General features: G+C 42.8%; 1 protein-coding gene and 1 long non-coding RNA gene across 3 annotated transcripts in view; both read right to left on the reverse strand.

Moving 5' to 3' along the window:
- Window positions 1–1,411: 1,411 nt before the first annotated feature.
- LOC135513267 (uncharacterized) lies at window positions 1,412–10,020 on the reverse strand. The gene is made up of 2 exons (XR_010451511.1): window positions 1,685–10,020; window positions 1,412–1,635 (listed from the first exon to the last, which is right to left on the reverse strand). It is a non-coding gene; the product is annotated as an uncharacterized LOC135513267 (long non-coding RNA).
- A 256-nt stretch (window positions 10,021–10,276) lies between these two features.
- Window positions 10,277–16,651, reverse strand: part of insrb (insulin receptor b) — a 195,948-nt gene continuing 189,573 nt past the window's right edge. For both annotated transcript variants that reach the window (XM_064936127.1, XM_064936126.1), the window contains 3 exons: window positions 13,220–13,349; window positions 12,632–12,766; window positions 10,277–12,188 (listed from right to left, as the gene is read on the reverse strand). In XM_064936127.1, coding sequence (XP_064792199.1) covers window positions 11,831–12,188; window positions 12,632–12,766; window positions 13,220–13,349 — 623 coding nt within the window. In that variant the 3' untranslated portion in view covers window positions 10,277–11,830. The remainder of the gene's footprint in view (window positions 12,189–12,631; window positions 12,767–13,219; window positions 13,350–16,651) is intronic.

Raw genomic sequence — 16,651 nt, forward strand, 5'->3', positions numbered from 1 at the left:
AGAGATGAGGTAGTGATTCAAACATCAGGTTAAACACTATTATTGCACACAGAGTGAGTCCATGCAACTTACTCGGACTTTAAGCACATCTGTTGTCCTGAACTTATGTGGACTTGCCCGAAGAAAGGGGTTGAATATTTGACTCAAGACATTACAGGGTTTCATTTTTAATTACATTTGTAAAAATGTCTAAAAACATTTTCTACTTTGACATTATATACAATTTGTGTGTGTGTGTGTATATGTATATATATATATTTTTTTATTAAATCAATTTTAAATTCAGTCTAACACAACCAAAAAGTGGGAAAAAGTCCAGAAATGTGAATACTGGCTGAAGGCACTGTGATGTATCAATGAAGAAAACATCACTATATCTTCTATAATGGCATCGGCTCAAAGAGCCCTGTATCCTGTAAGCCTACACACAGCATTCTGGAGCCATCTATGTGCACAGGAGGAGAAGGAGCAGCAGTCACAACGCATGGCAAGACTTCAACCAAGGACTATAGCGAGACAACTCCACCTACACAGACACACAGGGGCTAGAGAGACTAACATCGAGCGAGCTGTGTAAACTAGAGCAGACCACCGACAAGATAGCTTGACTCCCCTTTACTCCCTAAACCCTCAATATCACCCCCACCACGACTATACTGAACCCCTTTAGCCCCTAAACCCTCAATGTCATCATGGCCACCCCCACCACGACTATACTGAACCCCTTTACCCCCTAAACCCTCAATATCACCATGGCCACCCCCACCACTACTATACTGAACCCCTTCACCCCCTAAACCCTCAATATCACCATGGCCACCCCCACCACGACTATACTGAACCCCTTTACCCCCTAAACCCTCAATATCACCATGGCCACCCCCACCACTACTATACTGAACCCCTTCACCCCCTAAACCCTCAATATCACCATGGCCACCCCCACCACTACTATACTGACCCCCTAAACCCTCAATACCATCATGGCCACCCCCACCACTACTATAATGAACCCCTTCACCCCCTAAACCCTCAATATCACCATGGCCACCCCCACCACTACTATACTGAACCCCTTCACCCCCTAAACCCTCAATATCATCATGGCCACCCCCACCACTACTATACTGAACCCCTTTACCTTCTAGCACATCTGTTTGGATCAGTAACCTTGTTGACTTGACACTGAATAAACAAGAACACAAAAAAACTGTTTCATCAAGGGCAAATATTTCATTATCACACCTGTAGATGTAGACTAGATTGTCGAATCAGTCCCCCCCAAAAAATTGTGACTCTTTAAACACGCGTACATTTCATTTCACTACTCACAGACATTGTACAAAATACACATAGCTTACAGTGGTTTTCTTCATACTGCTCCATGGTCATGTTAAATGGCTTGGCAGTCTTTAAATGGAACTTATTTTATTTAACTAGGCAAGTCAGTTAAGAACAAATTCTTATTTACAATGACGGCCTACCGTGGAACAGTGTGTTAACTGCCTTGTTCAGGAGCAGAAAGACAGATTTTTTACCTTGTCAGCTCGGGGATTCAATCCAGCAACCTTTTGGTTACTGGCCCAACGCTCTAACCACTAGGCTACCTGCCCAACGCTCTAACCACTAGGCTACCTGCCCAAAGCTCTAGGCTACCTGCCCATCGCTCTAACCACTAGGCTACCTGCCAAACGCTCTAACCACTAGGCTACCTGCCCAACGCTCTAACCACTAGGCTACCTGCCCATCGCTCTAACCACTAGGCTACCTGCCCATCGCTCTAACCACTAGGCTACCTGCCCATCGCTCTAACCACTAGGCTACCTGCCCATCGCTCTAACCACTAGGCTACCTGCCCATCGCTCTAACCACTAGGCTACCTGCCCATCGCTCTAACCACTAGGCTACCTGCCCATCGCTCTAACCACTAGGCTACCTGCCCATCGCTCTAACCACTAGGCTACCTGCCCATCGCTCTAACCACTAGGCTACCTGCCCAACGCTCTAACCACTAGGCTACCTGCGCCCCACATTAGATTAGGATAGAACCTTTGATTCTGATACATTTCTACATTTATTTACCAGGATTTCCTCTAGTGGTCGTTTCCAGTTTTTCACATCGAAAAAGCTATTTGCCTTTTCTGTAAGCTGTTGGTCTGAAACAAGGACATTTCATTCCATAACATTACAATGGGCGATATTTTGAGATATAATAATAAAAATAATACATTTAAAAGAAGAAGATAAAACAGATGACATGTTATTGTGATTCTGGGGGGGGGGGGACCATGGCAACATGTATTTAGAATGGGAAAGAGCATATTCAAATGAACATTTCCAACTGCATATGTCAAGATACACACGTAGCCCATCTAGTCAGAGTTATGCTGCTCCATTATACATGTACGGACCTTCCATTTGCGCAGCGGGGTAGTGTCATGAGCAAAAAAATGTTGATTTTTTTATTTAGAAAAAGTTATATACATTGATAACAATGTTAAAATTCAATCATGTACAAGAGTAGTAAATGTTTACAGTCAGAAAAGTAATTGTATTTGCCCTCTATTTTGGCACAAAATTTAAAATATTTAATCAACATCTCTAAATGTAATACTTTTTTTTATTTTTGAAACAATACACAGAATGATGGTTAATCTGCTGTTGGATCACCAGCTCTGGCAAACCGCATGTTTAGGTTATCAGAGTTTAAACTAAAACTACATTTTCCTAAATCAAGTGCTTATATTTTTTCAGGGATCTCTGCCGCTATTTACAGTTAAAGTTTTGATTAGTTTTAATACATAATCAATAGTATGCATTTTAAAAATGGGAGTTCTATTCTCCCATGCCGTGCATTCAATTGTTGCTAATTATAGATGATCCCATGTGCTTTGGGTGTTGTGTTTTAATCAACAAAGCGAGTTGGCCGAGATACACAATTCTATTAGCATCAAATTAACAAACTATCAGCTTGGGGTTTGGATTCATGCACAAAACAAGTCAGAGCTTCGCCCCGGTAGAGACGAAAAGTTCAACATTTTTAGTTAAACCATGAATATCGTTTACATAATTATCCCAACACAGTATAATATGATGAATCATCAATCCAGCCAAGCTGGACGTGTTACCTCCTGACTGGAGCCTTGGGTTACAGAAGGACCTCTCTCTCCTGTCTTATAATACATCATGTGTTGATACTCCAGTATTCTCCTGCTGTGGGGGTTCGTTGGGGTTTATTCCTTGACTATTGGTGATGAGCGAGGAGAGGAGACAGTCTAGTCCAGTCCAGAGCAGTCTAGTCTAGTATAGACCAGTCCAGTCCTAGGGCAGTCTAGTCCAGTCCAGTCCCAGGGCAGTCTAGTCCAGTCCAGAGTCTAGTCTAGTATAGACCAGTCCAGTCCTAGGGCAGTCTAGTCCAGTCTAGACCAGTCCAGTCCCAGTCCAGTCTAGTCCAGTCCAGAGCAGTCTAGTCTAGTCTAGACCAGTCCAGTCCCGTCCCAGGGCAGTCTAGTCCAGTCCAGAGCAGAGAAGTCCAGAGCAGTCTAGTCTAGGTATAGACCAGTCCAGTCCAGTCCAGTCCCGTCCCGTCCCGTCCCAGGGCAGTCTAGTCCAGTCCAGAGCAGAGCAGTCCAGAGCAGACTAGTCTAGTCCAGAGCATTCCAGACCAGACTAGTCCAGTCCAGGGCACTGAGGGTCTGGCTGGCTGTATAGTCAGGAGGGAGGAGGGCGGTCAGTCTGAGCAAGGCACTATGGGACAGAGCCCTGGCTACGAGCGCCGGTCCAGCTGCTACACTTTCACATCCAGCCAGCTGGTGGCAGTGAACACCACAGATCACAATGATAACAAGCATTCATTTAATCATCATGTCCATAATCTTGAAGAGCTGAAAAAAATATTGATTCACAAAAGGTCAGTTGTTTGTTTGTTGACAACTTGCTGCCCCCCCCCCAAAAAGATAATTTGCTAGGATGACGAGAGAACTTCAACTTCAGGTCAGACAGGTCAGACAGGTAGCTTCTTTCTACCCTCAAACACACCCGCACAACTCATGCCTCCCTGAGAAGTTACAATCTAGAATACATGTTTTCTGTTTATTATGGCACACAGGATTGTCCAGCTCTCTCAGGGAACAGTCCTTTAACCAGCGGAGGCATGCAAGCGTCCACACAGACCGCACCGGTGGCGTTGATATAATAACATATTTTCACAGTAGAAAAATAATACATACAACATAAATGCAAACTGAGGACAGAAAAAAAAAAAACACTTCTGGAAGATACATAAAATGTAATAAAAAAAATAAAAAAAATGTATAGCCTCAAGTCTGAATGCCGTCCCATATTTTACTGACGAGCAGACAAGGAACTCAGGAGAGATACACCCCCACCCACCAAAAACCAACCACTGAGGAGATCATCTATTCTGTCCATGATGAACAGCATGACCAAGACATAGCTGAGCTATAGAAGACTTTGGCTGTATGTATGTGATCAAGAGATATGCATTCATGATTTGGACGACTCGGTCTTGATGCAGAATAATAAAAATAAAATAAAAATAAAAAAAGCTCAAATGAATCAAGTCTTCACTAGAACAATGTATGTAGATAAGTAGAGCAACTATCAGATAGCTAAGTGGGTATGTTAAACTAGGAAACTGTTCATTTCAAAAGGACATCAAACCAAACCTGATGCTTGGGGATTCTGCGCTTCTATGCAAATAAAGGGAGCCAGGAACCTAAACTTTCATGCATGATAATCACCAGTCAAATAGGTTGTAGCCATAACACCACATTCTGGCCTGATTTACACCTTCCAATAACAGCTAACATTACTACTTAAATCAGAGTTTGTGGCAATGTTTAAAAACCCTTTGAGGTTGTGCTTTACACTACACTGGGGATTCATCTACTTGGTTGTAAAGATGACTCAACATGGGAGTGAAAACTTGCCATTTGAGTTGGACCTCGTGGGATTCTATATTGTGATCGGAATCTTGTCACGGTATGATGCTGTCACAGCAGTGGTCACGGGTGGGCAGTGTCACAGTCCTCTGATTGGGCTGCAGAGATAACGACTGATATACGGAGAGAGATGCTGTAGTGATTCCTCCAAAACGCCTGAGGTAGACTGTGGTCAAACACACAGACCAGACAACTACCAACTCATTCTGACATTTATAGCTCTACTGTTAACAAAATAGTCTTTGTTTTTTTACCTGACTTTCAACATTTAAAAAAACATTTGACTAAAAAGCTAACCGGGTTTTTTTTGTGTACAATGACAACGATCATAATAAAATAAATAAAATATTAATTATCTATAATTTCTTAAAGATATGGTGATTTGGTCATATGTAGAGACAGACTCCCACCATTTAACTATCTGGACTGGTCATATGAAGAGACAGATCTGGACTGGTCATATGTAGAGACAGACTCCCACCATTAAACTATCTGGACTGGTCATATGTAGAGACAGATCTGGACTGGTCATATGAAGAGACAGATCTGGACTGGTCATATGTAGAGACAGATCTGGACTGGTCATATGAAGAGACAGATCTGGACTGGTCATATGTAGAGACAGATCTGGACTGGTCATATGTAGAGACAGATCTGGACTGGTCATATGTAGAGACAGATCTGGACTGGTCATATGAAGAGACAGATCTGGACTGGTCATATGTAGAGACAGATCTGGACTGGTCATATGTAGAGACAGACTCCCACCATTAAACTATCTGGACTGGTCATATGTAGAGACAGATCTGGACTGGTCATATGTAGAGACAGATCTGGACTGGTCATATGTAGAGACAGATCTGGACTGGTCATATGTAGAGACAGATCTGGACTGGTCATATGTAGAGACAGATCTGGACTGGTCATATGTAGAGACAGATCTGGACTGGTCATATGTAGAGACAGATCTGGACTGGTCATATGTAGAGACAGATCTGGACTGGTCATATGTAGAGATAAACACCCACCAAAAGATTGGAAGAGATTTTTTTTTAACATCTTGAATTGTCGAGAATCAAAATGGTGGTTTTAACAGTTTCAACTTAGAACGCCATTAGTACTCTGTGGACTTGCCATTCAAACCTTTACAACAGACCAACATCTTTCCCACAAAGCCCTCCCACTAGCCGAAGTTCCCCATAGCAACAGATAGATAGAACTTTAAGTAGCAACGGTCATATCTTTTCCAACATCTCTGAACACCTTGTCATCTCTAAACACAACTTGGTATTTACGCGTATGGATTTAGCTCCCATCTAAGAGTCATATTTCTCTCCATCTGTCTAATATGTACACACACACACACACACACACACACAACAAACAAACAGACAGTAACCAGCCTGTACAAATGTACATCCATCTCTCTGGTCTGTGGTTGGTAGAGAAGGCAGTGGGTGGAGTCTGACGAGGTAACGGTTCCTCCATCTCAGACACAGGCAGATGGGTTAACAGAGATAACTGGGTGATGATGAATGGGCGGGTTTGGTTTAATAACACCAGGTCCATTACACTAAGCTCTAAACACCAAAGTGCTGAGTGGATGAATGCAGACCAGATTGACTTGCCCTTAGCTCCAGTGCGTTTTTCTGTCCCTTATCGATGCTTCTGACAACAGACAATGAGTATCGCTGCCTTAGGCGAGAGGGAGGGATAAATGTGTGTAAACCACTAATGATCGGGTTATTTGTGCTTCTCAATTGAAATGCTATGCAGACACTTCTCAATCAACCTGTGTCGTTAACACCAATGTGTGGTTTCCATCAGATATAATGTATGTCGATGTGATTGTGTGTGTGTGGACTTTTAATTATTATTATCATTATAATTTTGTTTTTAAATCAGGACTTAGTCTTGTGCTGGGAAAAGCTGACAGGAATGTTGTGATGTCTGTATGGAACATAGCAATATGACTGTCCCCGGACAGAAGTTAACAACTTCATGACCCATCTTTAGATATTGGAGCGAAAGGTCACAAAATGGAAGCTGTGGTGTGATGTCCTCTAAAGAGACAGGTAAAGGGATTTTGAGTTCATTATCTTTTACATTTACGGTGGGAGGGGGGGAGGACGGGTTGTGAATAAATGTGCACACGGCGAGGCCTAATAGAACGCCACGGACCACATCGTCGATAGCGGAATGTCGGGGGGGGGTACAGCATTTCCTGACTCAAACACTACGTGTGATAGAGGGGATGTAATAGGATTAATAGTCACAGCCCCCCTCACCACCACCCCAGCGTCGCTCCACTAACCCCAACACATACACCATCTAACTGCTCTTCTCTCTCTGCCGCCTGCTGTAGTCTCGGAATGCAATAGGAACTTTCCAGAACGTTCCGATCAAAAGCACTCAACCACAGTAACATGGAAAATTCCACCAGCAACCTGATTGTGACCTCCTTCCTGTGTCAGCGAACAGTACAGCCAATAGGCTGTCAGAACTTTCTGTTGTTATGTGGGGGGGGGTGAAGGGTGATGGTAGGGTCAGAACAACCCTAGACGTATGAGGACACAGGGCTGTGAAAGAGTAAAGATGATGCCAGGTAGCCACTCACGGGTCGGCAGGGTAGCCTTGTGGTTAGAGTGTTGGACTAGTAACCGAAAAGTTGCAAGATGGAATCCCCGAGCTGACAAGGTGAAAATCTGTCGTTCTGCCCCTGAACAAGGCATTTAAACCCACTGTTCCTAGACCGTCATTGTAAATAAGAATTTGTTCTTAACTGACTTGCCTAGTTAAATAAAAGGTAGAATACAAATACAAAGTACTGCAGGGGGATCTCTCTCTCAAGTACTGACGCTACGGGCTCTTGTCATACATCCACCTATATAGGCTTCTGCCCCAATCTCCAGTCAGCTCAGGCCGGTTATAGATCAAATAGATGAGTCTCCTCTGACCTATAACCCTACAAACGCCCCTTCCAATAGAAGACGACAATGAAGCACAATCATCACAGGACAAGACGAGCGGTCTGTCCAAGAAAGCAGACATCACATCTCTAGTCCCACTGATAATACCAACCAATCAAATAGATGGCTAATGATCAACCATAGATAAGAGAAATTAATATAGTCACATCAATGTTCAACAACAGATAACATGACGTCTAGACCATAGTTCCATCTGACCAAAAATACAACAGACAGGAAACCAAGGAGTTTCAGTTGGAGCAGAATTGCCACCCAAACTCTTCCACTGACCGAAGAACAGCATTTGAAAGATGCCATGATTTTTCTAAAATGGTGGGCTGCCCTTTGATGCCGAGGAGAACTGGGTTCTCCAGAGGGTTGGACAGAGAAGTATGTGACGGTGTGACGGTCTAAGACACAGAGCATCTATTAGTGTCATTTCCAGGGTTAGAAACATTAAGAATAAAATAAGAAAAATAATATCTTACAGGAAAGCCTCAGATGAAAACATTAAACATCAACTATTTACAAGAACATAAATATTGTATATATTATATATAAAATATTGATATTAAAAACAAAACAATATTCCATATATACTATATACAAAACCAGTCAAAAGTTTGAACACACCTACTCATTTCAGATTTTTTATTTTTTTGTTTTTTTACTTTTTTCTAAACTGTAGAATAATAGTGAAGACATCTAAACTATTAAATAACACATGCAATACCGTAGTAACCAAACATTTCTGTTAATCAAAATATATGTTATATTTGACATTGTCCAAAGTAGCCCCCCTTTGCCTTGATGACAGCTTTGCACACTCTTGGCATTCTCTCAACCAGCTTCATGAGGGAGTCACCTGGAATGCATTTCAATTAATAAGTGTTACTTGTTTAAAGTTCATTTGTGGAATTTGAGCCAATCAGTGGTGTTTTGACAAGGTAGGAGTGGTATACAGAAGATGGCCCTATTTGGTAAAATACCAAGTCCATATTACGGCAGGAACAACTCAAATAAGCAAAGAGAAACAACAGTCCATCATTATAAGACATGAAGGTCAGTCAAAAAGGAAAATTTCAATAACTTTTTAAGTTTCTTCAAGTGCGGTCACAAAAACCATCAAGCGCTACGATGAAACTGGCTCTCATGAGGACCGTCACAGGAAGACCCAGTGGTACCTCTGCTGCAGAGGATGAGTTCATTAGAGTTACCAGCCTCAGATTGCAGCCCAAATAAATGCTACAGAGTTCAAGTAAGAGACACATCTCAACATCAACTGTTCAGAGGAAACTGCGTGAATCAGGCCTTCATGGTCAAATTGCTGCAAAGAAAGCACTACTATAGGACACCAATAAGAAGAAGAGACTTGCTTGGGCCAAGAAACATGAGCAATGGACATTAGACCGGTGGAAATGTGTCATTTGGTCTGAGGAGTCCAAATTTGAGATTTTTGGATCTAACCGCCGTGTCTTTGTGAGACGCAGAGTAGGTGAACGGATGAGCTCTGCATGTGTGGTTCCCACCGTGAAGCATGGAGGTGGTGGTGTGATGGTGTGGGGGTGCTTTGCTGGTGACACTGTCAGTGATTTATTTAGAATTCAAGGCACACTTAACCAGCATGGCTACCACAGCATCCTGCATCGATACGCCATCCCATCTGGTTTGCACTTCGTGGGACTATCATTTGTTTTTCAACAGGACAATGACCCCAAACACACCTCATGCTGTGTAAGGGCTACTTGACCAAGAAGGAGAGTGATGGAGTGCTGCATCAGATGACCTGGCCTTCACAATCATCCGACCTCAACCCAATTAAGATGGTTTGGGATGAGTTGGACAGCAGAGTGAAGAAAAAGCAGCCAACAACTGCTCAGCATATGTGGGAACACTTTCAAGATTGTTCGAAAAGCATTCCTCATGAAACTGATTGAGAGAATGACAAGAGTGTGCAAAGCTGTCATCAAGGCAAAGGGTGGCTACTTTGAAGAATCTCAAATATAAAATATATTTTGAATTGTTTAACACTTTTTTGGTTACTACATGATTCCATGTGTTATTTCATAGTTTTGATGTCTTCACTATTATTCTACAATGTAGAAAATAGTAAAAATAAAGAAAATCCCCGGAATGAGTAGGTGTCTCCAAACATTTGACTGGTACTGTATATATATATATATATATATATATATATATATATATATATATATATATATATATATATATATATATATATATATATATATATATATATATATATATATATATATATATATATATATATATATATTCTATACCCACTAAAATATATCAAAGCAGCAGCTATTGGTCAGTCGGAGGAACTGTTTTGTCCAACTTTAACTGTTTAAATATCCTTCAGCCATAACGAGGACACAAAAATAAAACAAAGAGATGAGACAAAAAAAAAGCGAATAAATTACAACTATTCACCAAACACCACAATAATCTGTGAAGTTTAGTATTCTGCAGAAAAAAAAGAAATTAATGTTCCTCTACAAATAGACATTTGTTCTAGGAGAGAGTCTATGCCGTCCCACAATTCCAAACTGTTTAGTCATTGTTCAAAGGAAAAGAACACAAGCATTGATACACTTCTCTTTGTTTATAAGCCACATATAAAAAGGCCACTATCTGAAAACATTTTCACTTGAAAACGAAACAGGAGAATGGAGGAGAGATGGGACAGCCTGGGGAGGAGGCGAGATGGGACAGCCTGGGGAGGAGAGATGGGACAGCCTGGGGAGGAGGCGAGATGGGACAGCCTGGGGAGGAGGAGAGATGGGACAGCCTGGGGAGGAGAGATGGGACAGCCTGGGGAGGAGAGATGGGACAGCCTGGGGAGGAGGCGAGATGGGACAGCCTGGGGAGGAGGCGAGATGGGACAGCCTGGGGAGGAGGCGAGATGGGACAGCCTGGGGAGGAGAGATGGGACAGCCTGGGGAGGAGGAGAGATGGGACAGCCTGGGCAGGAGGAGGAGGAGGAGAGATGGGACAGCCTGGGGAGGAGGCGAGATGGGACAGCCTGGGGAGGAGGCGAGATGGGACAGCCTGGGGAGGAGAGATGGGACAGCCTGGGGAGGAGAGATGGGACAGCCTGGGGAGGAGAGATGGGACAGCCTGGGGAGGAGACGAGATGGGACAGCCTGGGGAGGAGAGATGGGACAGCCTGGGGAGGAGAGATGGGACAGCCTGGGGAGGAGAGATGGGACAGCCTGGGGAGGAGAGATGGGACAGCCTGGAGAGGAGAGATGGGACAGCCTGGAGAGGAGAGATGGGACAGCCTGGGGGGGAGGAGAGATGGGACAGCCTGGGGGGGAGGAGGAGGAGAGATGGGACAGCCTGGGGAGGAGGAGGAGGAGGAGAGATGGGACAGACTGGGGAGGAGGAGGAGGAGGAGAGATGGGACAGACTGGGGAGGAGGAGGAGGAGGAGAGATGGGACAGCCTGGGGAGGAGAGATGGGACAGCCTGGGCAGGAGGAGGAGGAGGAGGGGAGATGGGACAGCCTGGGGGGGGGGAGAAAGAGAGAGAGAGAGAGGTCTGGAGCAGCCTTATGGTTCTTTAAGCTGTGTGTTCACAGTTTTTTTTTCTCCCAGCAACCAGTCCTGGAAACTTGGCAATTGTGAAAAACAAAATAAAGAGAGTAGAAAGTTGTAGTAGATGATTCTGGATAAATGCGAAAATGTCTCAACATATACCAAAACGTTTGCATCCTGTGCCGCCATGCTTGGCAGCTGTGAGGAAGAAATGAAAAAAAAAGTCCTGAGATCTGTTTTTTTGTGTTTTTTTGAAGGGCTTCTGAAAGAGTAATACAATAAAAAATAAAAAAATTAGAAAACGACAGAATCAAAGGAGCTGAAAAGAAGAGAAAATGTTAGGAAGGGCTGGATCTGGGCAACGATAAGATTCGTCCGTTTTTCTTGCCACCATTCATGTGCGTGTAGGGCACGTGTTCCTCGTAATTGCCCCTCAGGCCTTGACTAGGTCCCTCATCTCTGGACAGACTGTCTCTGTCCTCTCTCTGGGAGTAGGATGGGTCCAGTGGGATGCTCTCCATGTTCTCCAGGTCCAAGTCAAACTCCTCCGTCTCCGGGAGCTTGTTCTCCTCGCTGTAGAAGAAGGACACCTCCTGGAAACTGGGGTGAAGGTCCTCCTTTAACATCTCGATGATTTCCTGGAAGGTGGGACGCATCTTGGGGTTGTACTGCCAGCACATAGACATCAGGTTGTGGCTGAGTGAGGAGGAGAGGGAGAAAGATGGAGGAGAGGGAGAAAGATGGAGGAGAGGGAGAAAGATGGAGGAGAGGGAGAAAGATGGAGGAGAGGGAGAAAGATGGAGGAGAGGGAGAAAGATGGAGGAGAGGGAGAAAGATGGAGGAGAGGGAGAAAGATGGAGGAGAGGGAGAAAGATGGAGGAGAGGGAGAAAGATGGAGGAGAAGGAGAAAGATGAATGAACGAGTGGGAATCTATGTGCACAAGTAGCTCACCTCGGTTAGACCCCATTGAAACACAACTAGCCCTGGAATATTGTATGCATGTAGTAGTTGGTAACTCAAACTGTTAACCAATTCAAAATAATATACATTGTGTACTTTGTATGTTTGGTAGTGGATATCAACGTAAAAGACAACAGATCCCACAATGCACTAAAAGTCTCGTGTTTGAGACACTTACATCCTCTGTTCACAGTTCTCTGGTCTGTCCAGGTATCCTCCGTCCATGACGAACTTGAGGACCTGTTCATTGGACAGGCCCTGGTACGGCTGCTCTGCCAGGGTACTGACCTCCCACAACACCACGCCAAACGACCTGGGGTCAGACAGACAGACATGACCGGATAGATATTATCTCAAGGCAGAACAACAACAACAAAACAGGATGTGAATAAGGAAATAAAAGACTAGTGGCCTCAAATTCAACTCTGGACCTTGAAACCAGTTAATCTGCTTAATTTTAATTGTCTACGGGTCTGATTTAGAGCTGGGACATTAGGCGGATACAATTAATCATCAGGTAGAACAGCAAACCAGCAGTAGTCTGGATCTCACAGGCCGTAGCTAGGGTTAGATTTGAATCCCCCACTGGACTAGTGTAACAACAGAATAAAACAGTGCTGACAGAGTTACTGTAGACACAAAGGGGGCTGTAACGGGGGGGGGGGGTGAGGTTCTTGCTCATCAGGAGATTGAATAGAGTGGCTGAAACAGGTCGAGTGGACAGGCCTTTATGACAGCGACAGCCCAGGTGTATCATCTTCCTCACCAGCAGTCTGAATGAGTGGTGAACACTCCGTCCTTGAGCGACTCAGGAGCCATCCACCTGACGGGGAGCAGACCCTTCCCTCCCTTGCGGTAGTAGTCCGTCTCGTAGATATCTCTGGTCATACCAAAGTCTGGAGAAACACAGTCGTGTATGTGTATACATATATATCAACCACAGGCACACACACAAGCTGCTTTGTTACAATACAGCATTCTATCACTCCTCAATTATTAACCCGAGTCTCATACACCAGGCATGATGTACTTGTTGAAACTGTACCATCACAGAGAGAATCACATGTTTGGTACCATCACAGAGAGAATCACATGTTCGGTACCATCACAGAGAGAATCACATGTTTGGTACAGTCTTAATGTACTGTACCATCACAGAGAGAATCACATGTTCGGTACCATCACAGAGAGAATCACATGTTTGGTACAGTCTTAATGTACTGTACCATCACAAAGAGAATCACATGTTTGGTACCATCACAGAGAGAATCACATGTTTGGTACAGTCTTAATGTACTGTACCATCACAGAGATAATCACATGTTTGGTACCATCACAGAGAGAATCACATGTTTGGTACTGTCTTAATGTACTGTCCCATCACAGAGATAATCACATGTTTGGTACGGTCTTAATGTACTGTACCATCACAGAGAGAATCACATGTTTGGTACTGTCTTAATGTACTGTACCATCACAGAGAGAATCACATGTTTGGTACTGTCTTAATGTACTGTACCATCACAGAGAGAATCACATGTTTGGTACGGTCTTAATGTACTGTACCATCACAGAGATAATCACATGTTTGGTACTGTTTTAATGTACTGTACCATCACAGAGATAATCACATGTTTGGTACGGTCTTAATGTACTGTACCATCACAGAGATAATCACATGTTTGGTACTGTCTTAATGTACTGTACCATCACAGAGAGAATCACATGTTTGGTACAGTCTTAATGTACTGTACCATCACAGAGAGAATCACATGTTTGGTACTGTCTTAATGTACTGTACCATCACAGAGAGAATCACATGTTTGGTACAGTCTTAATGTACTGTACCATCACAGAGATAATCACATGTTTGGTACTGTTTTAATGTACTGTACCATCACAGAGACAATCACATGTTTGGTACGGTCTTAATGTACTGTACCATCACAGAGATAATCACATGTTTGGTACGGTCTTAATGTACTGTACCATCACAGAGATAATCACATGTTTGGTACGGTCTTAATGTACTGTACCATCACAGAGATAATCACATGTTTGGTACTGTTTTAATGTACTGTACCATCACAGAGATAATCACGTTTGGTACGGTCTTAATGTACTGTACCATCACAGAGATAAACACATATTTGGTACGGACTTAATGTACTGTACCATCACAGAGATAATCACATGTTTGGTACAGTCTTAATGTACTGTACCACCACAGAGATAATCACATGTTTGGTACTGTTTTAATGTACTGTACCATCACAGAGAGAATCACATGTTTGGTACGGTCTTAATGTACTGTACCATCACAGAGATAATCACATGTTTGGTACGGTCTTAATGTACTGTACCATCACAGAGATAATCACATGTTTGGTACGGTCTTAATGTACTGTACCATCACAGAGATGATCACATGTTTGGTACGGTCTTAATGTACTGTACCATCACAGAGATAATCACATGTTTGGTACCATCACAGAGATAATCACATGTTTGGTACGGTCTTAATGTACTGTACCATCACAGAGATAATCACATGTTTGGTACGGTCTTAATGTACTGTACCATCACAGAGAGAATCACATGTTTGGTACCATCACAGAGAGAATCACATGTTTGGTACCATCACAGAGATAATCACATGCTTGGTACAGTCTTAATGTACTGTACCATCACAGAGATAATCACATGTTTGGTACCATCACAGAGATAATCACATGTTTGGTACGGTCTTAATGTACTGTACCATCACAGAGATAATCACATGTTTGGTACGGTCTTAATGTACTGTACCATCACAGAGAGAATCACATGTTTGGTACCATCACAGAGATAATCACATGTTTGGTACAGTCTTAATGTACTGTACCATCACAGAGAGAATCACATGTTTGGTACTGTCTTAATGTACTGTACCATCACAGAGAGAATCACATGTTTGGTACTGTCTTAATGTACTGTACCATCACAGAGAGAATCACATGTTTGGTACAGTCTTAATGTACTGTACCATCACAGAGATAATCACATGTTTGGTACTGTTTTAATGTACTGTACCATCACAGAGACAATCACATGTTTGGTACGGTCTTAATGTACTGTACCATCACAGAGATAATCACATGTTTGGTACGGTCTTAATGTACTGTACCATCACAGAGATAATCACATGTTTGGTACTGTTTTAATGTACTGTACCATCACAGAGATAATCACATGTTTGGTACGGTCTTAATGTACTGTACCATCACAGAGATAATCACATGTTTGGTACCATCACAGAGATAATCACATGTTTGGTACGGTCTTAATGTACTGTACCATCACAGAGATAATCACATGTTTGGTACGGTCTTAATGTACTGTACCATCACAGAGAGAATCACATGTTTGGTACCATCACAGAGAGAATCACATGTTTGGTACCATCACAGAGATAATCACATGCTTGGTACAGTCTTAATGTACTGTACCATCACAGAGAGAATCACATGTTTGGTACAGTCTTAATGTACTGTACCATCACAGGGATAATCACATGTTTGGTACAGTCTTAATGTACTGTACCATCACAGGGAGAATCACATGTTTGGTACAGTCTTAATGTACTGTACCATCACAGAGAGAATCACATGTTTGGTACGGTCTTAATGTACTGTACCATCACAGAGATAATCACATGTTTGGTACCATCACAGAGATAATCACATGTTTGGTACAGTCTTAATGTACTGTACCATCAGAGAGAGAATCACATGTTTGGTACGGTCTTAATGTACTGTACCATCACAGAGAGAATCACATGTTTGGTACTGTTTTAATGTACTGTACCATCACAGAGATAATCACATGTTTGGTACAGTCTTAATGTACTGTACCATCAAAATAGAGAATCACATGTTTGGTACGGTCTTAATGTACTGTACCATCACAGAGATAATCACATGTTTGGTACAGTCTTAATGTACTGTACCATCACAGAGATAATCACATGTTTGGTACAGTCTTAATGTACTGTACCATCACAGAGATAATCACATGTTTGGTACAGTCTTAATGTACTGTACCATCACAGAGATAATCACATGTTTGGTACCATCACAGAGATAATCACATGTTTGGTACCATCACAGAGAGAATCACATGTTTGGTACGGTCTTAATGTACTGTACCATCACAGAGA

Source organism: Oncorhynchus masou, chromosome 24 (assembly GCF_036934945.1).
Source record: "Oncorhynchus masou masou isolate Uvic2021 chromosome 24, UVic_Omas_1.1, whole genome shotgun sequence".
In the NCBI taxonomy this organism is placed as follows: Eukaryota; Metazoa; Chordata; class Actinopteri; order Salmoniformes; family Salmonidae; genus Oncorhynchus; species Oncorhynchus masou.